General features: G+C 43.3%; 2 protein-coding genes across 6 annotated transcripts in view; one reads left to right on the top strand and one right to left on the bottom strand.

Moving 5' to 3' along the window:
* Positions 1 to 124: 124 nt before the first annotated feature.
* On the bottom strand, positions 125 to 7363 carry LOC116387894 (alpha/beta hydrolase domain-containing protein 17A-like). 2 transcript variants are annotated; one of them, XM_031855348.1, is made up of 6 exons: positions 7177 to 7363; positions 6328 to 6413; positions 5331 to 5866; positions 4915 to 5109; positions 4013 to 4192; positions 125 to 3494 (listed from the first exon to the last, which is right to left on the bottom strand). In XM_031855348.1, the coding sequence occupies exons 3-6, from the start codon at positions 5864 to 5866 to the stop codon at positions 3269 to 3271; spliced, it is 1137 nt and encodes a 378-aa protein (XP_031711208.1). In that variant the 5' UTR covers positions 6328 to 6413; positions 7177 to 7363; the 3' UTR covers positions 125 to 3268. The 2 variants fall into 2 exon arrangements, with proteins under 2 accessions (XP_031711208.1, XP_031711207.1); XM_031855347.1 differs by having other exon boundaries at positions 127 to 3494; positions 5331 to 5869.
* A 910-nt stretch (positions 7364 to 8273) lies between these two features.
* Positions 8274 to 21821, top strand: part of LOC116387513 (semaphorin-6B-like) — a 28212-nt gene continuing 14664 nt past the window's right edge. The window contains exons 1-3 of one of the 4 annotated variants that reach the window (XM_031854696.1): positions 8274 to 8704; positions 8790 to 8867; positions 20916 to 21039. In XM_031854696.1, coding sequence (XP_031710556.1) covers positions 20919 to 21039 — 121 coding nt within the window. In that variant the 5' untranslated portion in view covers positions 8274 to 8704; positions 8790 to 8867; positions 20916 to 20918. Of the gene's footprint in view, positions 8884 to 20915; positions 21040 to 21821 lie in introns of all 4 variants that reach the window. The other 3 variants (XM_031854698.1, XM_031854695.1, XM_031854697.1) reach the window with 3 other exon arrangements.

Below are 21821 nucleotides of genomic sequence, written 5' to 3'. Positions count from 1 at the left end.
CTTTGGTGACAGAATGGATCTACTGAGGTCACTTTGGTGACAGAATGCAACTACTGAGTCAGTCAATATATAAATTATATTTTCTCCAAAAAACAACTTCACTGGTGAAGTCATGTCATCCGAATGGTAAATCATTATGTACATATAAATATTGCAATTGTTGTATCACTATCTTCCAGATCTCCATTCATATTAACTTGAGCAATGTACAAAACATACAACGGTTATTTTAAAAACAAGTCAGTGTCACATTTTTGTACATAAGTGATCTTTTTTTATTATTTTGTTGTCCATAAAAAGGTCAAGATTCAGTCCCATGAATAATTCATTACATCATATTCTCAGTTCAAAAAAGCAACATAAAATTACAAATCATAATACAAAGAATAGAATAGGTAAGTACAGTAACCATATAAACAGCCCACTAGTATAGTCTAGCCCCCCACCCACCCAACACTGCCCCGCTCAAACTCTAGCACAAAACTCATAACAATACATCAGTTAGTATCAGCATTTTAAAAAATTCAAATAAACGTCCCGTTTTTTTTGTTTTTCTTCAAAAGCGCTTCAATGTTCCAATGCCTTGAGTTCAGGTTTATCCTCACATAGAATACATAATAGAGATAACGTCCCACCCCATCACTTGCTTTGCAAAACACAATAGACATGCATACAGTTTTCACTGTTCAACCCCCCCTACCCCCATCAATACACATTCAGGGCCAGAGGATTCAATATAAGTCAACCATAGTGGTGCATCAATAAAACGGCAAGTCTCCGCCCCGTTTCTTAAGCCCAATGAATGAAAGGTGGATCCAGTGGTTTCCCTGATAACACGACAAGTCCAGGAAAGAAAACTGAGGCCTACTTCTACTTCCACAGAGAGCTGATAACTCTCTCTAATTCTTCTATCAGCTCGGACCCCTGGTCCAAGACGGTAACAGCTTTCCATTACATAAATATCAGAGACACAAAGCACAGGATGAGAAAGGAAAGACTCCCTGTTTTGAAGTGATGACAGGGTACCCACTTGTACTCCCACAATGGAGTAATCAGATCAGTGCTAGTTCAGTACATGTTCCCTTAAAAAAACAAAAAAAAACGCAGCTACTATCACTGAAACTGACGGGTCTCTTATGCAGCATGTGTCTTGTGTAGATCTGAAATGTGGTGCTAGCCTGCAACCATGAAATCAGTTCTTGGACTTGTTCAGGTCTACACACGGGGGCCTGTTGCTAGATATTCAAATGTGATGTTAGTATTCTTAATGCTGGTCAATAATAATGAAGACACACAAACTTACATTTTATACCCTTATTACACTTTGGATGCTTTGTACAATAGTGCTGAACTTAAGACCTGCTTTTGTCATGCTTGATCTGATATATATAAATGTGTCAATATACTGTATTCTACAGTACATATATTATGTGTGTTTGTAAGTGTGATAATGTGTGTGTGTGTGTGTGTGTGTGTGTGTGGTGGAACCTGCACCACACCAACAGTGAGAGGCTCAAATATGGCTTGTGTCAGACATGAAGCGTGCTGCCACCCATAAGAGAGCTCCTGTACATTTAGGGCCACAGAGGTTAGAAACAGCTATAGTAGGCATGATGTCCCGTCCTGACACCCGATCTGATGCGTTGGTCATGACATCGACACGCATGGCTCTGAAACGAACAACCCATGGCCCCCACACTATGACAAACACGTTTGGATTAATTACATCAAGACAAAAGAAAAAAAACAAAAACACTTAAAAAATAAATGTGCATATGAACAAGAGGCTGACTAACCCTTGTGATGAGAGCTACTGGAACAAGACTTGTAACACAAACTGTGCTGTCAGACTACAAGTTCATCAGCATAAAGCTTCTCGTGTAACTCAGCAAAAAAGCGAATGAGCATATTTGCCTAAATGTCAAACAACACCTTTGAATCTGATTTAATCCTGCCGTTACCAAGTCAGTGCAGTCTGCCCAACCTTTAAACGTCGCACGTCAGTAAATACTGAAGAGCAACAGCCTTCTGTTAGAGCCAACTGATCCAATGTGACATAAGAATTACTAAGTAATCCTGCACTTCTATAGCTATTCTTTTAATGCCAAAGAAATGTCCACATACACAAGAGATATACTCTGTGTCACTATCGAAGTTTCATTTCAAGCCCACCGTCATTCTTTATCATAAATATGTAGGACTGGTTGGAGAAAAGCAATGAAGGGGGATCAAAATAATTGCCTGTAAGTTGCTGCTGCAATTCTGTGGACAGGTAAAGGCTAAAGCTACAGCACAGCCAGGAAATAAAGTGGAAGCTAGCCATTCTGCAATCTTTTCAGAGTCTAAAATGAGGGAGAGTATGAGACGCCCAGCAGCCATACAAGCTATCACAATATTCCAGACTAGTCCTTATGTAACCACCAAAAAGGCAAGGAGATGGACCCCCAAACCACACAGATAAAGTAGGTTAGTGTTAGCTGGACAACAACTTGGGAAATGCCCTGGCAGTCAGAGGGATGTCCGTTAACAGGTAAACAGGAAGTAAAGGAGGAGTGGGTGGGCACATGCTCGACCAGCGTTTGTCCCCTGGAGAGAGAACTAGTCAAGCTGTGGAGGTATTCTTCATAAATACACTCACAAAAAGAAAAAAACATCAATGATAAGTTTCAATTAGCGTCCTCCACTTGCAGATGTCCAAGTCATCAGGATGTCCTTCATTTCTTTCAGCACTGCCTCACACACACATGGGCACGCATGTTCATGGAGATATGAATATACACGCGACACTTTCATGCACGACCCATGCATTCACGAACACGCCATACTTAAAAAAAAAAAAAAAATGACATCTGTGTGCTTTTTTTGGATACTTCTTAAGTTATGTTAGTGACATATTTCAACGCTGCAGTTCATAAATATCCTCACGTTAAAAAACGGATTTGTGAAATTATTTGATCTCAGCTTTTGTTTTTAGCGTTTTTCTCCACACTCCACCCGGCAGATGGACACAGCTACTGATATTAAAAACCATACGGGTGTGCTGCTTCAAAGACACACAGATGTGATTAAAAATAATCACAAATCGTTTTAGGTCAATCACTCACACGTACTTTGCAAACATGCTGACGTTCTCGCTCAGTCACGCGCACAAACACACCCACCCACCCACCCACCCACCCCCACACACACACACACACACACACACACACACACACACACACACACACAGTGTCATTCATACAAACGCAGAGAGGCCGTTGTTTGTTTCTCAGGCATGCTGTGCAGCCAGGTCCTGGTTGATGAAGCGCCGTAGCCTCTCAAGGTACTGACTGTAAAGCTCAATGTCGTTGTGACCGGCTCCCTCCACCCAGAGGGGCTCCACGGCTTTGGGACAGCGCTCGAACAGAGCCAGGCCGTGAGAGAAGTCGATCACCTCGTCCTCCGTACCGTGGATGATGAGCACTGGAGATGGGATCTTTGACACTTTCTCTATGCTGCAAGAGAAAAAACAATGGAGGCTGTTAACGCACTGACCAGGAAAATCTAGAAAACAGGGTACAGGGTCATTTTTCACTATTGACCAACAAGGACAAACTACATTAAATACATTAAAGTGTATTACAAAAAAACAATGGGAAAAAAAAATTAAATGTTGTAGATCCATTAGTACCGTAACTCAGACATGCTCACTGATATGCAACATTGCCCACAGTGGTCTGATACAACCAGAGATACTTAAGTGTGGTCTTCTATCGTCTCACAGTAGATCTTCATAATGCACAACTTCATTCATTGATCGGAGTTTGTCCAAAGTGACTTACAGTAAGTGCATTCAACCTCCATGGGCCATCATGCTTCCATGTTGCACTACAAATCCCCAACCACTATCAGAATTCCAATGGAAGCTGTGTATTTACAGCATCATATTTTGGCTTTGGAACATCTTTTTTTAAATTATATTTAAAACGTTGATACTGCAGAAAATACAACTAACATAGATCAAGAGACTTACTTAGGGAAGGCATCAAAGCAGTATGTTTTCTTAGTGTCGGGGAAAGCCACTCTCATCCCAGAGGTGAGGGGAGAGTGGAGGACCACAGCAGCACACTCAAACCGGGATGCCAAGTCTACTGTGGGCACCGTGCCGATGCTCTGCCCGTACAGGATGATATTCTCAGGACTGATGCCATACCTGAGACAACACACACACACACACACACACACACACGCACACGCACACGCACACGCACACGCACACGCACACGCACTCACACACACGCACGCCAGAGTTTTAGTACAGAATACAAAAATAAGTCGCTTTTATTCTGCTAGTATGAAAAGTGCAGAAGGACTGGTGCACAGTGTTTACAATTCCATATGCTGATTAAGTGCAGTAAGCCTGTGTTTCATGTTGATTATCATCAACCACGTTTGACATCAGTACAGTCTATTACCAAACCTGTTGAAATACTAGCTTAAGCTCAGAACCGGGGACTGTGTGAGTAATTATAAGACACATTTTTGTTGTCTTATGTCTTAATGTTTTAAGTTGCTCTGTTAAGTTTCTGCTGACATTAGGCTCATTAACCATGCTGGCAGCTGATAAGCAAGAGGAACATTTTTCAGAAGTTTAGTTGCTGAGGCTTCATGCAAAGCACGGTATGCGACGGCCAATCATCCGTCTTTTAGATACAGAGCCATTGTTTATCTTTGATTTGACTGGCCGATGGTCAGAGAGAGGGTGCCGTGGTTGGCAGGGACAAACTTTGCATATAACCGAGCCAACGAAATGTTATTTTCACAAGAAGTTACTGGCCAGTGATGTGAGTGGCCGCTTTAACTGGCATTTGGTGCTTGTTGGCTGTTCATTTCGGATCCTGTGTGGACAGTGACGGGGAGTTTCTCCCTGCTTACCGGGAGCGCAGGGCGTGCCAGGCAGCATCAATGTCAGCATATAGGTTCTTCTCGGAGGGCTTGCCAGTGCTAACGCCGTAGCCTGAGTAATCATAGGAAAAGATGTTGCAGTTGATGCGCGTGCCTAAGCCGATGTAGAAGCTGCTCATCTGGCCCAGATCTACTGCATTGCCGTGGGAGAACAACACGGTGAACCTGAGGGACAGAGCAGGTAGAAGAAAAAAAAAAAAAGACCACTGCTGAACTGGGGAGCCTCCAGCTGATAGAACAACATGGGATATAATGAAAAATATATTTGAATTTGGTTCCTACAAAAAACAGTTAACCCGCCCTATTAAAAGTACACACAAAACACAGAGATACAGGGTCGTGATCTGTGTATCTTCAGTCTCAGGTGTTGGTGGGGTGTGTCTCACCTGGCATTGGGGGCACAGCGGATGTACATGCACCCCACCCTGTTCCCTCGGCTAGATCTGGTCAGGAATACATCAGTCAGATCCAGCTCTCTCTGTGAATACTGGAACTCCGCTCTCTCTGTAAGATGAAGCTTCCACTTGCCCTCACTCCAACCACTGCCGCTGGCGCTGCCGCCACCTCCTCCACCTGCTGCTGCTGCTGCTGCTGCTGGTGCTGCTGTTCCTCCTCCTCCTCCACCACCTCCACCACCTCCACCTCCTACACCTCCACCAGCCCCACCTCCAGCACCACCACCTCCTCCTCCTTTGTCAGCTCCACTACCAGTGCTCAGCCGGGAACGCAGTCCTGGTGCTCCAAGAGAAGGCTGAGTAGCCCCGGACCCAGAAGCAGTTCCAGCTCCAGCAGCTGGATCTGGGTCAGGGAGAAGGGCGTAGGTGGGCTCTGGAGGGAGGAACGCCAGTTTGGCTGCAATACGGCTGGGGCAAGGGGGACAGCAGAACAGGCAGCATAGCTCTCGTATGGACAGACCGTTCATCTTCTGGTAGAAACATAAACATGTTAGACAGAATAATTAGGTGGCAGAAAATGTAAAAAGAAAAGCACGTAAGAAGCAAAACCTTTCACCTCTGATTCAGAGCAGGGTTTCACTCAGTGTTTTACAATGGAGGCGCACTGCCTACACTGTTGTCACAAGAAAATGTTACATTTTGATGAAATATAATATCAGGATTATTAGCTTTAGGGAAAATGACAGTGGCACTATATAAACACAGCAAATGTGACGTATTGAATTAATGAGGAGAATGTTGTCATCTAGTAGCTACAGTAAATTGATTTTGAGATGTGAAGCGTAAAAAGCTCAGCAGGTGATTTATTGATCGATCACATCCTATACTTGCTTCACAGGGGAGACTGTTGCAATGTCAGGTAGAGATAAAAATCCACAAACCTATTTATTGAGGGAAACCCTGCACATATTTACAGTTATGAACATACCTGGATTCAGAAATCCCTGGTCCTCTAAAAGAAGTGGCACACGCAGGTGCCAAGGTCTTCTGATCTAATCACTGTACCAGCAGGATCTTGATACAAAAGAAAGGATAACACATTGAAATGCAACAACTTACTATACATAATAGCATAAAGTCACAAAGTCATGCCCACTTAGTTAGCCTGGTCTTTAGAAGTAGATGTTGCGAGAGCTACTGTGTGCCATTATAAAGTAACAGATTATAAATATTAAAAAGCTCAAATCTATCATTCTTGCTTTTATCAAATACAGCATATGGAACCAAATAAAGTACACAGGCACAGCTGTGAGGGAGATATTACTTTGATTTAAAGATGTAAAAAAAACAACTGGATTTCTTATAACAGTTAAGGCGTCAGCTGTTGTCATTTCACAGCTCCTGTAACCAATTAGCATTTATTTGGGCAGAAGTTGCATGCATTCAGCCATTTGCTGATGCTGCTGACATCTCACTGCGAGATTAAAGTGATTCCGATGGCTTGATGTGATCGTGGACATTGGTGACTAATTACAACACCCCCTCAACACAGACACAGACAGGGAGCGACTGATATGCTAATAGTGGCTACATGGTTAAACAACGATATTAACCTCTAACGTTAGCTGGTGATGTGGGCACACAGCGGGAGCAGAATGGTGACAAAGCACACGTAGAAGCGAAAAGGAAGATAAGCGACACACTGCTGCTCTTATTTGACATTGTTCGCTGCACAGGTTACTGCCAGCTAACAGTCAAAATATCATCACTTGTCGTTAGCAGGGCAACCAGCTAGCGGCAGCTCGCTACAGCGTTAGCCTCGAAGCTAGCTACTTACCGATTCACAGTCGGTTGGCAGGCAGGCCGGTGTACCCGTATATGTACACAGAAGCGGCACAACACTTCGACAATTCCTCTTGTGTCTTGACATGGATGGTTTTACTAAAGTGTAATGACAGTTGTCGTTGGCTAGCTAGCTGAAATTCATGGCAACCAGATTTTTTTTTTTTACTACTGTCCGATTAAACTCGGAAGTGACGTAATGGCATAGTCCTTTTTCAAAACTTTATTACCTCGATATAATTTAGGATTATCACATTTATATCGCACATATAAACGGTATGATAGTGGAAACATCTCTCCAGGATTGAGAATGGATTCATTTAAACAATTTTAAGACCTCACAGCATTTCAGTTTGGTTGCATTATAGCGAATATCATAATAGTTATAGTAAAAAAGGCTTTAATGGTGTCTTTATTTTTATTTGTTTTGATTCAGTTGATATGATTCTGTCATAAAACATTATAAATATAACATAACTCACAAAACCGGGAACAAAATAAAAACAGTCAATCCAACATGGGAAACTCAAAGTTGACAATAAAATCAGCTTAGTGTTTCATATTCACTGCAGTGAGTCTAAATGTCTAAAAACCCTATCCAGAACCATTGCATATATTCAGATCCTTTACTCAAGTAAACATTGTAATATCACAGTGTAAACGTAATTATTTACAGTTATATATTATCTTCTAAATGTACTTGTATTCAAAGTAAAGGTCCACATTATTTAGCGGGATTGCCCTTATTGATGTTATTATTTGAGAAATACGTTAAAGTATTTAATGTTATAGCTGGCCAAGTGGGATAATAATAATGCATCATATTTTAGTTTTTTTTTTAAATCTAAAAAGTATAATATATAATAATATAGCTAGAATTTATTTTTTTCACAAAATCATTGCCTATGAAGGTATTACTCCCCATGAAGCTTTTCGTGTTTTAGGCCCTTTAACATACAACTTTCCTGAACATTATTGAAGACGTATTTCAATAATGGCGTGTGTGTGTGTGTGTGTGAGAGAGAGAGAGAGAGAGAGAGAGAGAGAGAGAGAGAGAGAGAGAGCTCCTCCATTCATCATTGATCCACTGCAGGACTCTGTTTCAGGGGGTGTGAATTATGGGCCCCTGCTGTCACTGTGACTGCTCTGCGTTGGACATTTCCCCTCGCCACTGTAAATTTAAACAGGGGATTACATTTTGCTGACTACTGATTTCAAAGCCGAAGCTTGCCCAAGTGCAGACTACAGCCCGGTCCCCCTGAAGAGTGGCCTTAATACAGTCCGCAATTGCAGGATTTGGGATTTTACAGGGGTCTGAACAAAGCTACCGGGAAAGAAAACGTATTCTGGATCACAGAAAACTCGCATAGGTTTCGTGTATTACGTATTAAGACAACGGACTTTTTTTTTCTCCAGGGGCAAAAAAAAAAGAAAAACCTTTTGTAGTGGACTGGGCGTTTTGTACGCGCTCGGTAAACGGTGATGCTACGGCGGCGCGCAGGAACCGTAGAGGGAAGAGACAGGTGAGGTGCGGCTAAGGAGCTGCTGTTATTTCAGGGACGCTTTAGATACCGAGAGTCGTGGTATCCATCACCCTTTTCTCCACAGAGAGGAAGAAGAGCGACCGGAGAGGGCGAGTTGGCGACTGGCACCTGCCACCTCCTCCCTACCTGGCCATCTGGTGCGGTGAGTGTGCCAAACGGTGAGATTGAGAGATGGATATGTATGAGGGAGATGGGGGGTTGGGGGTGGGGGCGGATGGGACGAACAGGTCACAGCATGTGAGCAATTGTATTAGGCTACTGCCACTTAACGCGATGCTGCATTATTAGGCTTCTCCTCCGGGTTAGCCAATGTTGTGTTTGGCATCGCCTGGACCTCATTTGGACGTGAATTGCTCTTTGTGTTTGCTGCGAGTTTGATGTATGATTTGCATATTATGTGCATATCTTTATTGCATATCCCTGCATGTCGTTGTTCTGTCACGTGTTGTGTAGAATTTTAGGTTAGAAGTGATGCCTCAGCAAAAACAGCTCACAGTACTTGCACATTACAGCACTGCATTGGAGCACAAAGCCTGAAATTGTTATTTAGATCAGGACCTGTGATCTGGCCGGATTATAGGCCATGATAGGTGCCCAAATTATGTCTCTTCGGCATTTTAGGCTACTTTAGACAGATCCAAAGACGACTGAATACTCTAAAAAGTCCTTTGTCCAAAATATGTCTTGCGCACTTACGACAACATGTCACCTAAATTGGCCATAACCACGCTGCACACTCACAACCACCCCGGCCCAAGTTAAATGCTCACTCACTGCCGTCTCAGCTCTTACTGAAGTGATTTAGTAGTTATATGTAATTCATTGTTTACAACAGCATCCCTCACACTAAAAGCTACCAAGCGCCACAGAATGACTGTAACAGCTGCTGCTGTTTATGTTTGTGTTTCTGTGTGAGTTGAAAGGCAACAAGAGATGGTAGCAGACAAAAAAGGAAATAGAAAGGAGCAGCGGGGAAGAGGAGGAGAGGGAGAGACAGAAACACAGACGGAGAGATCGAGGATGCAAAGGATAAAGTGTGGTAGATAGCAATCCGGCGTACAGGCTACAGGGGGATAGGCAGAGGACGTGAAAGACAGAAAAAGAAATGATGGAGCAGAAAGCTCAGAGCGAAGGAGCGTTGAGGGAGAGGGGCTGCAGACAGCAGTGTGAGCGGGGTGTGAATGGTCTCCCTGTTATCCCTGCTGCCCACACAGACAGCCACACAGCAGCCGTGTGAGCAGGTGCTAACCCCAACACACAGCAACCGCAGGGAACAACAGGTGCAGCCACTGTTTCCTCCAGCCTCCCTTTGGAAGGCAGTCTAACAGCCGCCCATCCCAAACATCCAGCAATCCAAAAAGCCCTCTAACACCAAAACACCCACAGCCTATAGTGAAGGGAACCAAATGGATACTTCAATCTACATTTAGGGAAATCGCATGCAAAGGCCAGGCTTGAGTAATTCAATTAGAAGATTAATTATGCCGCAAACAAAGTTGGAGCCACTTGAAGCAACAAGGCAGAGCAGGCTGCAGGTAAAAGCAATCTAAGAGAGCCTTCGGGTGAGACAACTGCCCACAGGGACATTTAATGAGCTCTATTGATCACATAGGACCCTATTTAATCACACATGCTAAGCCGCAAACAGGACATCTCAAGCACAGAAAAAATAGATTGGATTGCAGCATAATACAGCCTTCCCACAAAGGGAGCAATTTGCCAGCAGATTAGTATGTTGGGGTTGCTAAGGAGCACGTTTCAAGAAATGTGTAGAATGACAGTCAGAGATCTTGTGTGTGTGTGTGTGTGTGTGTGTGTGTGTGTGTCTTTGTGCGTGGTAAACAGAGTGAGAGAGATGTTGCCTAACAGCTTCTCTCTACGCTTCGCCAAGAGAATACGCGGAGCAATTGGCGACAGATTTCCTGTCTTTACCTCCGGTACACAGAGAGGAACATTGAATGACTGAAACACTGTGGGGGCTCTAAGCTGCCAGTAAACCTGTAGTTTTCTATTCCTACTTCATATCAGACAGTGGGATTGATTTAGTTTGTTTTTGCCAAACCTGAGCCACCCAGGACACTGTTTTAAAACTACTGTGACTCGCTTTAACCTCTACACGGTGTAAATGTCTCTGTTTTCACACAGTCTGGAGATACCTCCCACTCTCCCTCATACTGTATATGAGGGAATGTGGACGTATGCTCCTATAGTGTTTAGATGAACTTAAAGTAACTTTCAAATCTGCCCTGAAGCAACCACTCCTCTCTGCGTCAGAACAGAGGCAGGATTATTCACTAATCTGATCATAAAATAAAGCAAAGTTGTGACTAGTGTCAAGAGATTTGAAGGAATGCTGATTTTTTTCAAAAGCAGCCAGCTACAGCATCTTTTGAAGTTCTGGTTTCACACAGAGCGCTGTGTTTAGCATTTGGTGGGATTCTTTGGTACAAAATCAACACTTGAAAAGCGTGTTGACGTCTGCAAATCCCGGTGCAGTGAGATCAGAGGGACCTAGCTGGGCAGGCATCTGCTGGGTGACCTATTCCTGCAGAGTGCCCCAGGTGTGGACCTCAGTGCTTCATTGTGCACGATTAAGAAGTTCAGAGGGTCAGGTGTCACGCAGGCATACTTACTTTACTTGTCAGAAAGTAGCTTTTATCCTCAGACAGGTACATTTAAAATAAACTCCCTTATGCAAAACATTCTGTGTTGATGTGAGAGGCTTTCAGGAGCCTAACTGGGCCTTTCTGACAACTCTTTCCAGATGTTTGAAAAGGAAAGGAGCAAGATAATAGGCACCACACAAGCTGAGGAGCTTTAGCAAACGCTGAATTGTCCATGGTACTATAATTTGAACGCCCGGTGTCTGCAATATGTGGATTTGGTTGCCGTATCAGCCACATGTGCCGTATATTAATGCCTTGCAGTTGGTTTCAATGTAAAAATCCTTTGTATACTTTACAGTGGCCATGCATCTTCAGCTTTATGACTCTCTGTCTTCACTGATTCCTCCCCCGAGGAGCAGCCTCTCTTATGCTTCCCTCTGCGCATTGTGTGGGCTATAACAGGTTAACATGTGTGATCATTGTGCAGTGTATTCTCCTGTCCACTGTATCACCTTAACAACACCTCTGGCGCTCCCTCATCCTCATCAGGGTCGGGCCAAATGATATGACATGCACGGCCTGTGTGGCGGTTTAAGGCACACATACATGCATATTTTATGAACGTATTTGTTGTAGTGTATGTGAGGGGTCACAAGAAGTATGAGATAGTTTGCGTCTCCAATACATCGTTTTGGATGCAGCTGGTTCTCCCATTTAAGTGCCTGGCTAATTGGTTGTGAGTGATACCACAGCTGTTTCAACTTTTGAAAGATAAAGGTAGTCGAATCTCCTACCTTCTGTGTTCTCATTTACATCACAAAATTGCAGAGTGAGAAAATGATCATCCTCTTCATGCTTTCACTGAGGCTCTCACACACATCTGCACGCACACACACACACAAACAAAATAAGCATATAAGAAAGTAACCTTTTCTCAAATGCCACCGCTGAGGCACTTGACCTGTTACTTCTTTGCACAAAATGAATGCAGGTATACATATTTCTCGGGTGTTTGGTCTATCCTCTCATATTTCGCTGCGTTTGTTGTCCAACAAATTCAGCCAGCACCTAAGCCAACGGCAGGCTTTCGTTATGGCAGCTTAGCTAGAGGGATTTGGAGGACTTTTTTATTGGGCGATAAAGGCACATCCGAGTCCTTTGTCTCCCAGCTACGCAAGATAGTTTTGTTGCCTGATGAAGCTTTGTTGTGGTTAATCTTTTTCCCTCCTTCATCCTGTCCTCTCCCACACCCATCCCTTCCTCGCAACAAACACAACTTTTCTCTTTTAATTATGGATTTTCATCTGCGGCCCAGTCACAACTGAGGGGAGAGGAACAAAGTGTATCCGAAACACAATTATACCTGCGAGGAGGACAGAAAGCTCCCAGGGGAGGTGTCGTCTCTGCGTACGGGTGTGTATGCTGTAAGCGTGTGTGCATGCACACGTCAATCCACGAGCAGGTTCTCTGGCATTTTGATTGTTGTGTGTAGACCACCTTTTGTGAGCTGTGATCCTCTTAGCAGGCTTCTGCCAAAATAGCTATATTTACCCTTACTGGTGATCACAGCACACAAATAAAACATGACGAGAATATGAGCTATCTTTCAGCTTCAGCCTCCTTCTACGCCAGCATAAGAGAAGCCACAAACAGGGTATGAGATATATGGTAATGGCTGCCACGTTGAGACATTAGCTCAGCCTATTTAGCATAGTCTTTGTTGAGGTAGAAAAATGGCAAGCAGGAAGATGTTGGGCAGTGGTCAGTAAAACATAGAAAGCAAAAATGTAATAATAAATAGATATTTTCACCCGAAATTACAACTTATTTGTATGAAAACACCAATTCTCATGCCGTAAGATGATTCTGATCTGTGTTACCTGAAGACACAGTTAAGCAGATGCAAAGATGCTCACTAGAGACAGATATCATGGACTACCTTGTACAGTATGAAGCGCAGCCTTCACACTGTGTGACAAAACCCAATAGCAGCAAGTCAAATCCACAGATTGAAAGCCCTCATCACTGTTGTGTAATTTAAACTGCATCTTCATTGCCATCGTACGCACTGGAGTGTGCGTGTGTTCAACTCTGTGCTCGTAGTGTGTGTCTGAGTGCGTGCACTGCATACTCATGTGCTCGCCTCTAGCTCAGAGCTGTGCAGTGAATGTATATGTGCTTACTGCAGTCAAACTCTGGTTAGTAACGTTTGCCCTTGCTGCAGCTTTGTACAGCACCATAAATGTGTGTGTGTGTGTGTGTGTGTGTGTGTGTGTGTGTGTGTGCGTGCGCACGTGCGTGTATGTGTGTAGGTGTGTGTGTTGTTTTCATGTGCATTTCTGTCTCAGTGCAGCACCACAACATTACCTGTTTTGTAGCCCAAAGTCATTTGCGAGTGTTTGATTGCTTTGCACCTGCATTTCCGAGCAGTGTGTTTGCGTTCGTACATGTCCATTAACCATAAGCTGATAACTCTCTGCATCCATAGGCTTCTGTGTGCCTGTCACAAGCAGCAATTTGGCTTTAGGCGGAAGGCCTGATTGGGGAAGAAGTCTGAAGGGAGATGGAGCTCTCTCTGGCTAGACTCCAGCTCTGTCCATCCTATTTTAATTACCTATGGCACTCACCCAGGGGAATATCTCCCTTCTTCTCTGTATCTGTATCTTCTCTCCTCTCCTCCTTCATCTCCCTGCTCTCCCTGCGCTACCATCTCCCTCTTTCGTTCATTCGCTCTCACTATCTCTCCCTTCTTTCTATCTTATTTTCTCCTCTTTCATACACGCACACATAACCTAACAGCTGCGTCAAAGGCCTATGCAGAGGTAACCTTTGCATTAGCATATAAATGACCCTGTAGATTGAATAGTATTTTGGGATATTTAACAGCAACAGACAGATTCCCTTAACTCTGATTAGACCTGCTCTGGGGAGACAGGCAGCCACTTGAGGGAATATCGCCTCCACCTCGATAAGATAAAGACTTGACTCTTCTGCTGAAGAGAGCATGATTGCGTGTGTGTGGGTGTGTGTGTGTGTGTGTGTGTGTGTGCATGCATATTTGTTCTTCCCTGTGTTTGTATATGAGTGCATGTGAACAGGTCTGGCTATCTGAATATATATTGATGTATTTATTTCTTCTCATTTTGATATGATTGCTTTGACAGCATGTGGTTCTACCTGTCTTGCCACCTGATATGGAAGGTTTTTAATACCACTTGTAATTATTCCCACAGCAACCATTCTGAACCAATTACCTCACAGTTACCTCTACAACATTTAACAACTGAGCTTGTAATCTTTAAAAAAAAGTACTTAGACATAGTGAAATTAAAGGAATGGTTTGATATTGTTGGAAATATGCTCTGATATCACTCTCATATGGGAAAACAATTCACAAAATGTTGCATTATTCCTTATACAAGGAAGTTAAACATTAGAGTTACACAACTTCTGTCTTCTACAAAGTCAGCACAATTGCATTCTTTCAAATTTTACTTTTTAAACTTTATGTCTTTGTGGTGAATTAAAGAAAATAGATGTACGACACCAAAGAGCAATCCTTAATCCAAGCTCCAAAACGTCCTTCTTAACAGCTTCTGTCCTGAAGATTGAGGTTGGGCTCCCGAAACATCTGTTAAATGAACATAATGCACCTACATGGTGTTGTTGATGGACAAGCTATGATAGAGGTATGTTGTGGAGTCAAACAATGTTTGTCTGAACTTTTACTATATTAATGCTGTACTGGAATCATCACTGTACCGTGTGGAAAAAAACTATTCTAAAATCTGTCACGGTTACATTTTGTTCACGCCCCGTCCATTTTCAGTGGAGATCCGTTTTAAGTCATTAAGTAATGAAGCTGTATTGCTTGCAGGGTGGAGTCTTGAAGTGTGAAGGTGACCCACTTCTCCCAGTTTAGCCCGTGTCTGTGTTTCTACCCTCGGGCCATCTTTGTTTTATTCCAGGCTTTAACCTGCATACCGTCTTCAAGGAGCAAGTGTGTTGCAAATGAGGAGATGTGAAGGATTCGTGTGGATACATCTTATCTTGTGTTACAGTTTATGTTTCACTTTCTTAATGCATCTGTTTCAATATTACAAATCAACCTGTCATAATAATCAAGGAAAGGAGGTCTGCTTCCTTTGACAGCGAGCATTGGTTAGAAAGAGGGATTCATCTTCACACAATCTTTTTTGTTAAAAAAAAATCAAGTTTCACCTCAGCTCCAGTCAAGTTGTTCTTTTTAATGAGTCTGAAAGGTTTTACATGAACACAGAGCAATCATCCAGCTATAGCGCATAGAGGTTCAGCTGGGATTTCACATTGTTGAAGGGGAAACACCACGAAAAGAAGGGCTCAGCAGTAACAAAAAACCTTCTTAGCGCATGTTGTAATAAATGCATTGTTGAGTTTCCAATGAATATATTCCATTGTTGTCATATTGATTTCAAATGAGCTATACTGTCTTACCAGAGTGTGGATAATGTGGAGACAAAATGCTTGCAGCTCCACCATCCCCCTCCTTGCTGAGAAAAGGGGGGGGGGGGGGTCCCCCGGCATCTGTGTCCACGTATGTGTGTTCATGCCACGCCTATGAATGTACATTTGGGATTTGGGTTTAAAGCTCAAGCGTATGCATCAGTGTGTGCATTCTCACACAAATGTATACGCCCGTACGTGTTCAAAGGGCGAACCCGCCCTCCCAGCGTTCACATCTACTGCAATACAACATCTCTGCCTAGCTTTGCTATTGGTTGCTACGGTAACAAAGGCACGGAGTGGAGTGGCTGCAGCAGCTAGCGAGAGACAGAGGGAGAGACAAGGGGGAGACACAGAGGAAGAGAGAGAGAGAGAGAGAGAGACAGAGGGAGAGAGAGAGAGACAGAGACAGAGAGAGAGAGAGAGAGAGAGAGAGACAGAGAGAGAGAGAGACAGAGACAGAGGGAGAGACAGAGGGGAAGACACAGAGGAAGAGAGAGAGAGAGAGAGAGAGAGACAGAGGGAGAGAGAGAGAGAGAGACAGAGGGACATACAGAGAGAGAGAGAGAGAGAGAGGGAGAGACAGAGGGAGAGACAGAGAGAGAGACAGAGGGAGAGAGAGAGGGACATACAGAGAGAGAGAGAGAGAGAGAGAGGGAGAGACAGAGGGAGAGAGAGAGAGAGAGACAGAGGGACATACAGAGAGAGAGACAGAGAGAGAGACAGAGGGAGAGACAGAGGGAGAGACAGAGAGAGACAGAGGGAGAGAGACATTTTTTTGCCTGTAGACCTAATAACAATGACAGATTTAACGCAGAAAAAAACATAGTTCAGATACAGAGACTAGAAAAATGTCAACACCAATGAACAGAAGTGCTTCGATTTTACTTGTCCAATTTCTATCACACACACACACACATCAAATGATTAATTTATTGCTGTACTGTAGTTGGTTGCAGCAAGTCATGACTCAAGCATTTCGACAACACCAACGCTGGGCTTGGTTTTAGCTGTGCATCTGTGCCTTCAGACGGACCGCTGAGGCCTTTTGTATTTATGTCTCAATGCTTCCCCGTGGTCAGTAAATGCTGCTCGGTGCGGATAGGGATGTTGCTTTTTACTTGGTCTCTGTTTAGCAGGATGAGACTGTATTGATTTTGCTCAGTAGCTTTAATAGTTGAGATGCCTTGTGTAAACATGAGCATGTCCCATATGCACTAAAGGCTACTGAGGCATTTTAGGATGGAATCATGGATAAATATTGAATGGATATATTTCATGTAGTTTATTGACATAATGTGGGGCTGTGTAGAATTTCCCAGCATGCTGCTTGACCCCTATAGCCTTCCCGTCGGATCAGCCATGTGGCAGCTGAACAAGAGCACACTGGAGAAAAAAGACTTCATCAAAAGGAGCTCAGTCGCAGCTGATGAGGACGAAACATGGACAAACTGATAACAGGCGAAAGCAGGTGATTATGCTTCTTCAGATGACCTGCTGATTGGTTAATGATGTGAGTGTTAGCAGGTGATTTGCTAATGGGTTATTGCCTGATGAGGGTAGATTGCACTGCGCGGCTGTCGCCGTCATTACATGCGTCCCATGATAACCGTGTCAGTGTCACACCATTTAATCCTATCACGCCAACAAGATCTGACACAAATACATAACACCCTTTCTTCTCTCCACTCGCCTGTCTCTCTTGCCTTGATTTCATGATACTCATTCTGTCAACAGGAGTCTGTTTTTTTTTTTTAATAGCTTGATGAGCTGCAAGTCTGTCGCAGGCGGTGTCTCTCTTCCTCTTTTTATGTCTGTTACTCAAACCACGTCTGTCTTTTATCTTTCATCTGTCTGTCCTGTCTCTCGGCGCTGCAGGGAGAACTCAGAACCCTTGATAACCATGCGTCAAAGCGCTACCCCAAACCTCTTTTTATAGCCCAGAGCATTAAAAATACTGCCTTCGTCATGGCACTGTCCAGCAGCAAAGTTCTAATATGCTGGCCTTGGCCCAGATCTGAGGGTTTATCTTATAGATCGATAGCTTTAATCAATACACATTCTAATGAGGAGGCTACATCAATGATAGGCCGCTGGCTGTTGGTATGTAGCATGTGAAGGCGGTTTGCACGTGTGTTTGTGTGTGAGAGAAAAAGGAACAGAGTGAGGAAGGAAAGAGGGATGCCCAGCTTCTCTCTTTACATGCAGGCTTTCAGCAGAGTCACTGCATGTATATATTAACACATTTTTGTTAGTTTTTTGTCTGTATGTATCTGTATATGAATGGATAGAGAAGAGTCTTTGTTGTTGATGGGACAGTTTGGTTGTATTTGAACGTAATTGTGTGTGGGTTGCAGCCTTAGTAATGTACATTTGTGTCTTACTACATCTGCCACAGCATTTACTCAGTCTATATTTTTTTACATTTCTGCAAATTTGCACCATTAAATGTCTGGCAAATCATTTATTAGCAGTTCCTGTCTGCAATGTACCCATTAATGTATAGACAGTGATGTGATGTGATGATTTTGTCCTGAGTTATCAGGAGCATCTTTTTTCTACAATATCTAATGAAATGTATGGACGTTTATTATGTGACGGATGGAGATAATGATACTCTCAGAAACGCTGAATCCAACCTCACGCTGAATCTAAAAATATGTTTACCTCGGCGTGTGTTCAGATTTGACTGCGTTATGACTCTGAGAAGAGGCACTGGGATTTTATGATGCAAACCACAAACATATGATGCTTAAGCTCTCTGGAACGCACGCTTAATTTAATTCCATTCATCCTTTTAGTCCATACAAGACAACATAATTTTATTGCAGCTTTAAGCATCAATAAGCATTTGGTTTATTTCATGAAATGGCCATAATGAAATGGGGCTGACCCCCTGCACCTGACTCAATCAGCTCTAGTTCAGGGAATCCCAATGGAGATTAAGATGAAACAAGCTCCCCCCCTCAGGGCTGTACCAGTGCTTCTGATGAGGAGAGGGCTCAGACATGTCAAACCTGCAATCTCTGGGCTAGAATTTTTATTTGAAGTGGCCCCATGTGTATAGTCTGCAGAGCCACATCGACTCACTGCTGTCGTCAAACAGCTTGTCACTCAAACGCATGCGCAGTCTGAGGTGCTGGCAACACATGTGAATATGCTTATTTATATGTAAGCATCCCTATTACATCTGTGCATCTGTGTGCTTCAAATAGCAGTTGTCATCGCCTTAGCAACTAGCCCATCACCTACCTCTCTACCTGGTGTTCTGTCTTTGAAAACAGGGTTTTCTTTTTCTGGAACACACAAGCTGAGAGGTATAAAGGAAGAGAAATGAAGGGAGGAGGTGGGGGACGGAGGGACAGTGATGGAGGATGAAAGGAAATAAGCTGGGGTTGGGGGAAACTTGGAACACGGCATTCAGGTTGAATTTGCTGATGACATTCACATTGCTCACGTCTTTTTCTTCAATTTCAAACCTTTCTTTTCATTCGTGTTTTCATCAAACATTGTCGAGGATTTTAGCGGCACTCTTAAGAACCTTAGTACTCCGCCCTTTTTGTTCTCCTCATTTGTCTTGTCTTTTCTTTCCTTCTCTTTTTATATCCTCTCCTTTGTCAAAGTATTCTCACATCAAAGACGGTGCAGCTCAGCCACAGGCATTTTTAATAAATGCATAGAAAAGCTTATAGATCTACAAAGTGTTTGATGGCGTGGCGGCTACAATTTATAACTGGTTGTAACTTATGTGCTGAAGTGTTATTTCACTGTCTTGGGTTTATAGGTGAATGATATGTTGATGTACAGCACGGGGGCTTGTTTTTGACAGTTTGACCCCTCTACAATGGTTTTTGGTCAGTTTGGTCTGTTGCCAGTCCACCGCTTTTGTCTCGATTGAAATGTCTCAATATTAGATGGATTGCCATTACATCTTGTACAGATATTCATGGTTCCCAGATGATGAATTATACAGACTTAAGTGATCCCCTGACTTTTCACCACCACAAGATATTCTATATATTTCTATTTCTCCAGCAGTTTGGTTAATAAACAAAAGTATTGCAATTTCTTTAAGCCACAGCTGTAACATTTCTTTGTGTTGAATGCTAATTAGCAAATTGTAACATGCTAACTAAAATGGTGAACATGGTTAACATTAAACCTGCTTAACGCTTATGTTAGCATTTAACTAAAATCAAATCAACTTATATTGTCACACATGTACACGGCACAGCACAGCACACAGAGATATTAATACTCTGCATTTATCCCATTCTAATATTAGGAGCTGTGGCAGCTACTATACAGCTTATACAGCAGTTTGGGGGTCTGGTGCCTTGCCCAACAGCTAGCATGGCTGTCGACTCTTGTTTTGTACATGTGTGTGTGTGTGTGTGTGTGTGTGTGTGTGTGTGTGTGTGTGTGTGTGTGTGTGTGTGCGCGGACCTTGCACAGTGTGACCTTTTGTGGCCTCTTAACCTTTTAAAGACCAAAGTTATTTTCCTCCTCTTTTCCTTGCTTGTGATTTAGAGCATTCTTGACTTTTGACCTTTCGAAAGACATTGTCCAGCTTCCCCGAGTCACTCCCTTCATCTTTTCTTTTTTTACTCCCTCTAAAGACCAGCAATTCTTTTTTTGTCGCAAGTTGCCAATAATATATCCTCCATATGTCCGTACAGAAACACAATCAACGAAAGGAACATTATCACCCAAAGTGGCTTTGTAATCCTGTGACTGTTTTGTCTCTCGGTGTGTTATATGACTGTGAGAATCCCATTCGATTCAAACTGTTTGACAATGGAGTGACAGTTCTGACAATAGAGCCCTATTACACCAGTGAGCAGACAATAGAAACACATCAGCTCCCTGCTGAAGGCAGGCTGGTGGCTGCAGTCACCCTGCTGCACTTCTGACCCTTTCTTCTTGCACACACACACACACACACACATACACACACACACACACACACACACACACATATACACCCACAGAGAGACCTGTTGATTATGTCATAATGTCAGTCACAATCTCATGCACATGCACACCCAGAGGAACATGTATTGTGCACAACAATGATATTCTTCTCTCCCGTCTCTCTTCAGTGCATGTGTGTTGCTGCCATGGCGACCGTGGCTCCACCCCTCACATTTCTTCTCCTGCTGCTTCAACTGGCGGATGGCTCATTCCCAGAGGAACCCAGTCCTCTCAGCTATGTCCCTGTAGAGGGTACGTTTCCTTCCTGCTGTGTGTGTGTGTGTGTGTGTGTGTGTGTGTGTGTGTGTGTGTGACTTGATGATGAATGGCCTCATGGTGGAGGTGGAAATCGGGGTCAAGGGTCAGAGCTTGTGTGTGTGGACCCAGGCATACAGATACATAAAAATACTTCACTCGGCCTCTCAATGGCTGTATGGTAGACTGATAAATATGAGCGAGAGAGAAAGATGTAAAGACAGAAAGAAAGGGAGTAAGAGAAATGATTGTTATGGATTTTGAGAGGCCCGGGAAGATGAAGAAGCGTGAGACAATTGGATCGGAGGGGGTGATACAGATGACAAGAGAGAAGGCTGAGGGAAGAGAGAAGGGGTGGAGACAGGTGGAGATGGATTGCAACGTCCTCCTTTCTCCCTCCCCTGCAGTCAAGGACAATGAGACGTTCTCCCAATCTGTCTCCTGATGATGAGGGCTCCCTGTGGAGACCGTCGTCCTCCACTTTGAAACTTTCTCATACTCTGATACCGCCACTTTCTCTCTCCGCCTCATCTGTACTCTCCCACTTATCTGAAATGTAGAGAGGAAAGGGAGGTAATTTCTTTTTTTTATGATAAAATTACAGTAATGGTTGCACACAGTGTTTGTCATTATGGAGCTGCATGCATCAACAAAAGCAAAACAGAACGAGGATAAAAGTGTTTTAGTGTACTTGTGCTGCACCCATCATCTCTTCACATCTTTGTTTTCCTAAAGAAAGGCATCAAGAATGTGCGAAGATACAATTAAAGTGAAGGTTA

The sequence above is a fragment of the Anarrhichthys ocellatus genome, unplaced genomic scaffold (genome assembly GCF_004355925.1).
Source record: "Anarrhichthys ocellatus isolate YVR2014 unplaced genomic scaffold, GSC_Weel_1.0 scaffold15, whole genome shotgun sequence".
Taxonomy (NCBI): Eukaryota; Metazoa; Chordata; class Actinopteri; order Perciformes; family Anarhichadidae; genus Anarrhichthys; species Anarrhichthys ocellatus.
The sequence above is the reverse complement of the archived record's forward strand: the minus strand, read 5'-3'. Positions and strand labels throughout refer to the sequence as shown.

Bases quoted from the DNA above. Each gene is read 5' to 3' on its own strand.
- LOC116387894 (XM_031855348.1), bottom strand. From the start codon at position 5,866: ATGAACGGTCTGTCCATACGAGAGCTATGCTGCCTGTTCTGCTGTCCC. The intron at 5,110-5,330 runs GTGAGACACACC...TCTGTCCCTCAG, and splicing joins CGCTGTGCCCCCAATGCCAG to GTTCACCGTGTTGTTCTCCC. The intron at 4,193-4,914 runs GTAAGCAGGGAG...GTGTTGTCTCAG, and splicing joins TGGCACGCCCTGCGCTCCCG to GTATGGCATCAGTCCTGAGA.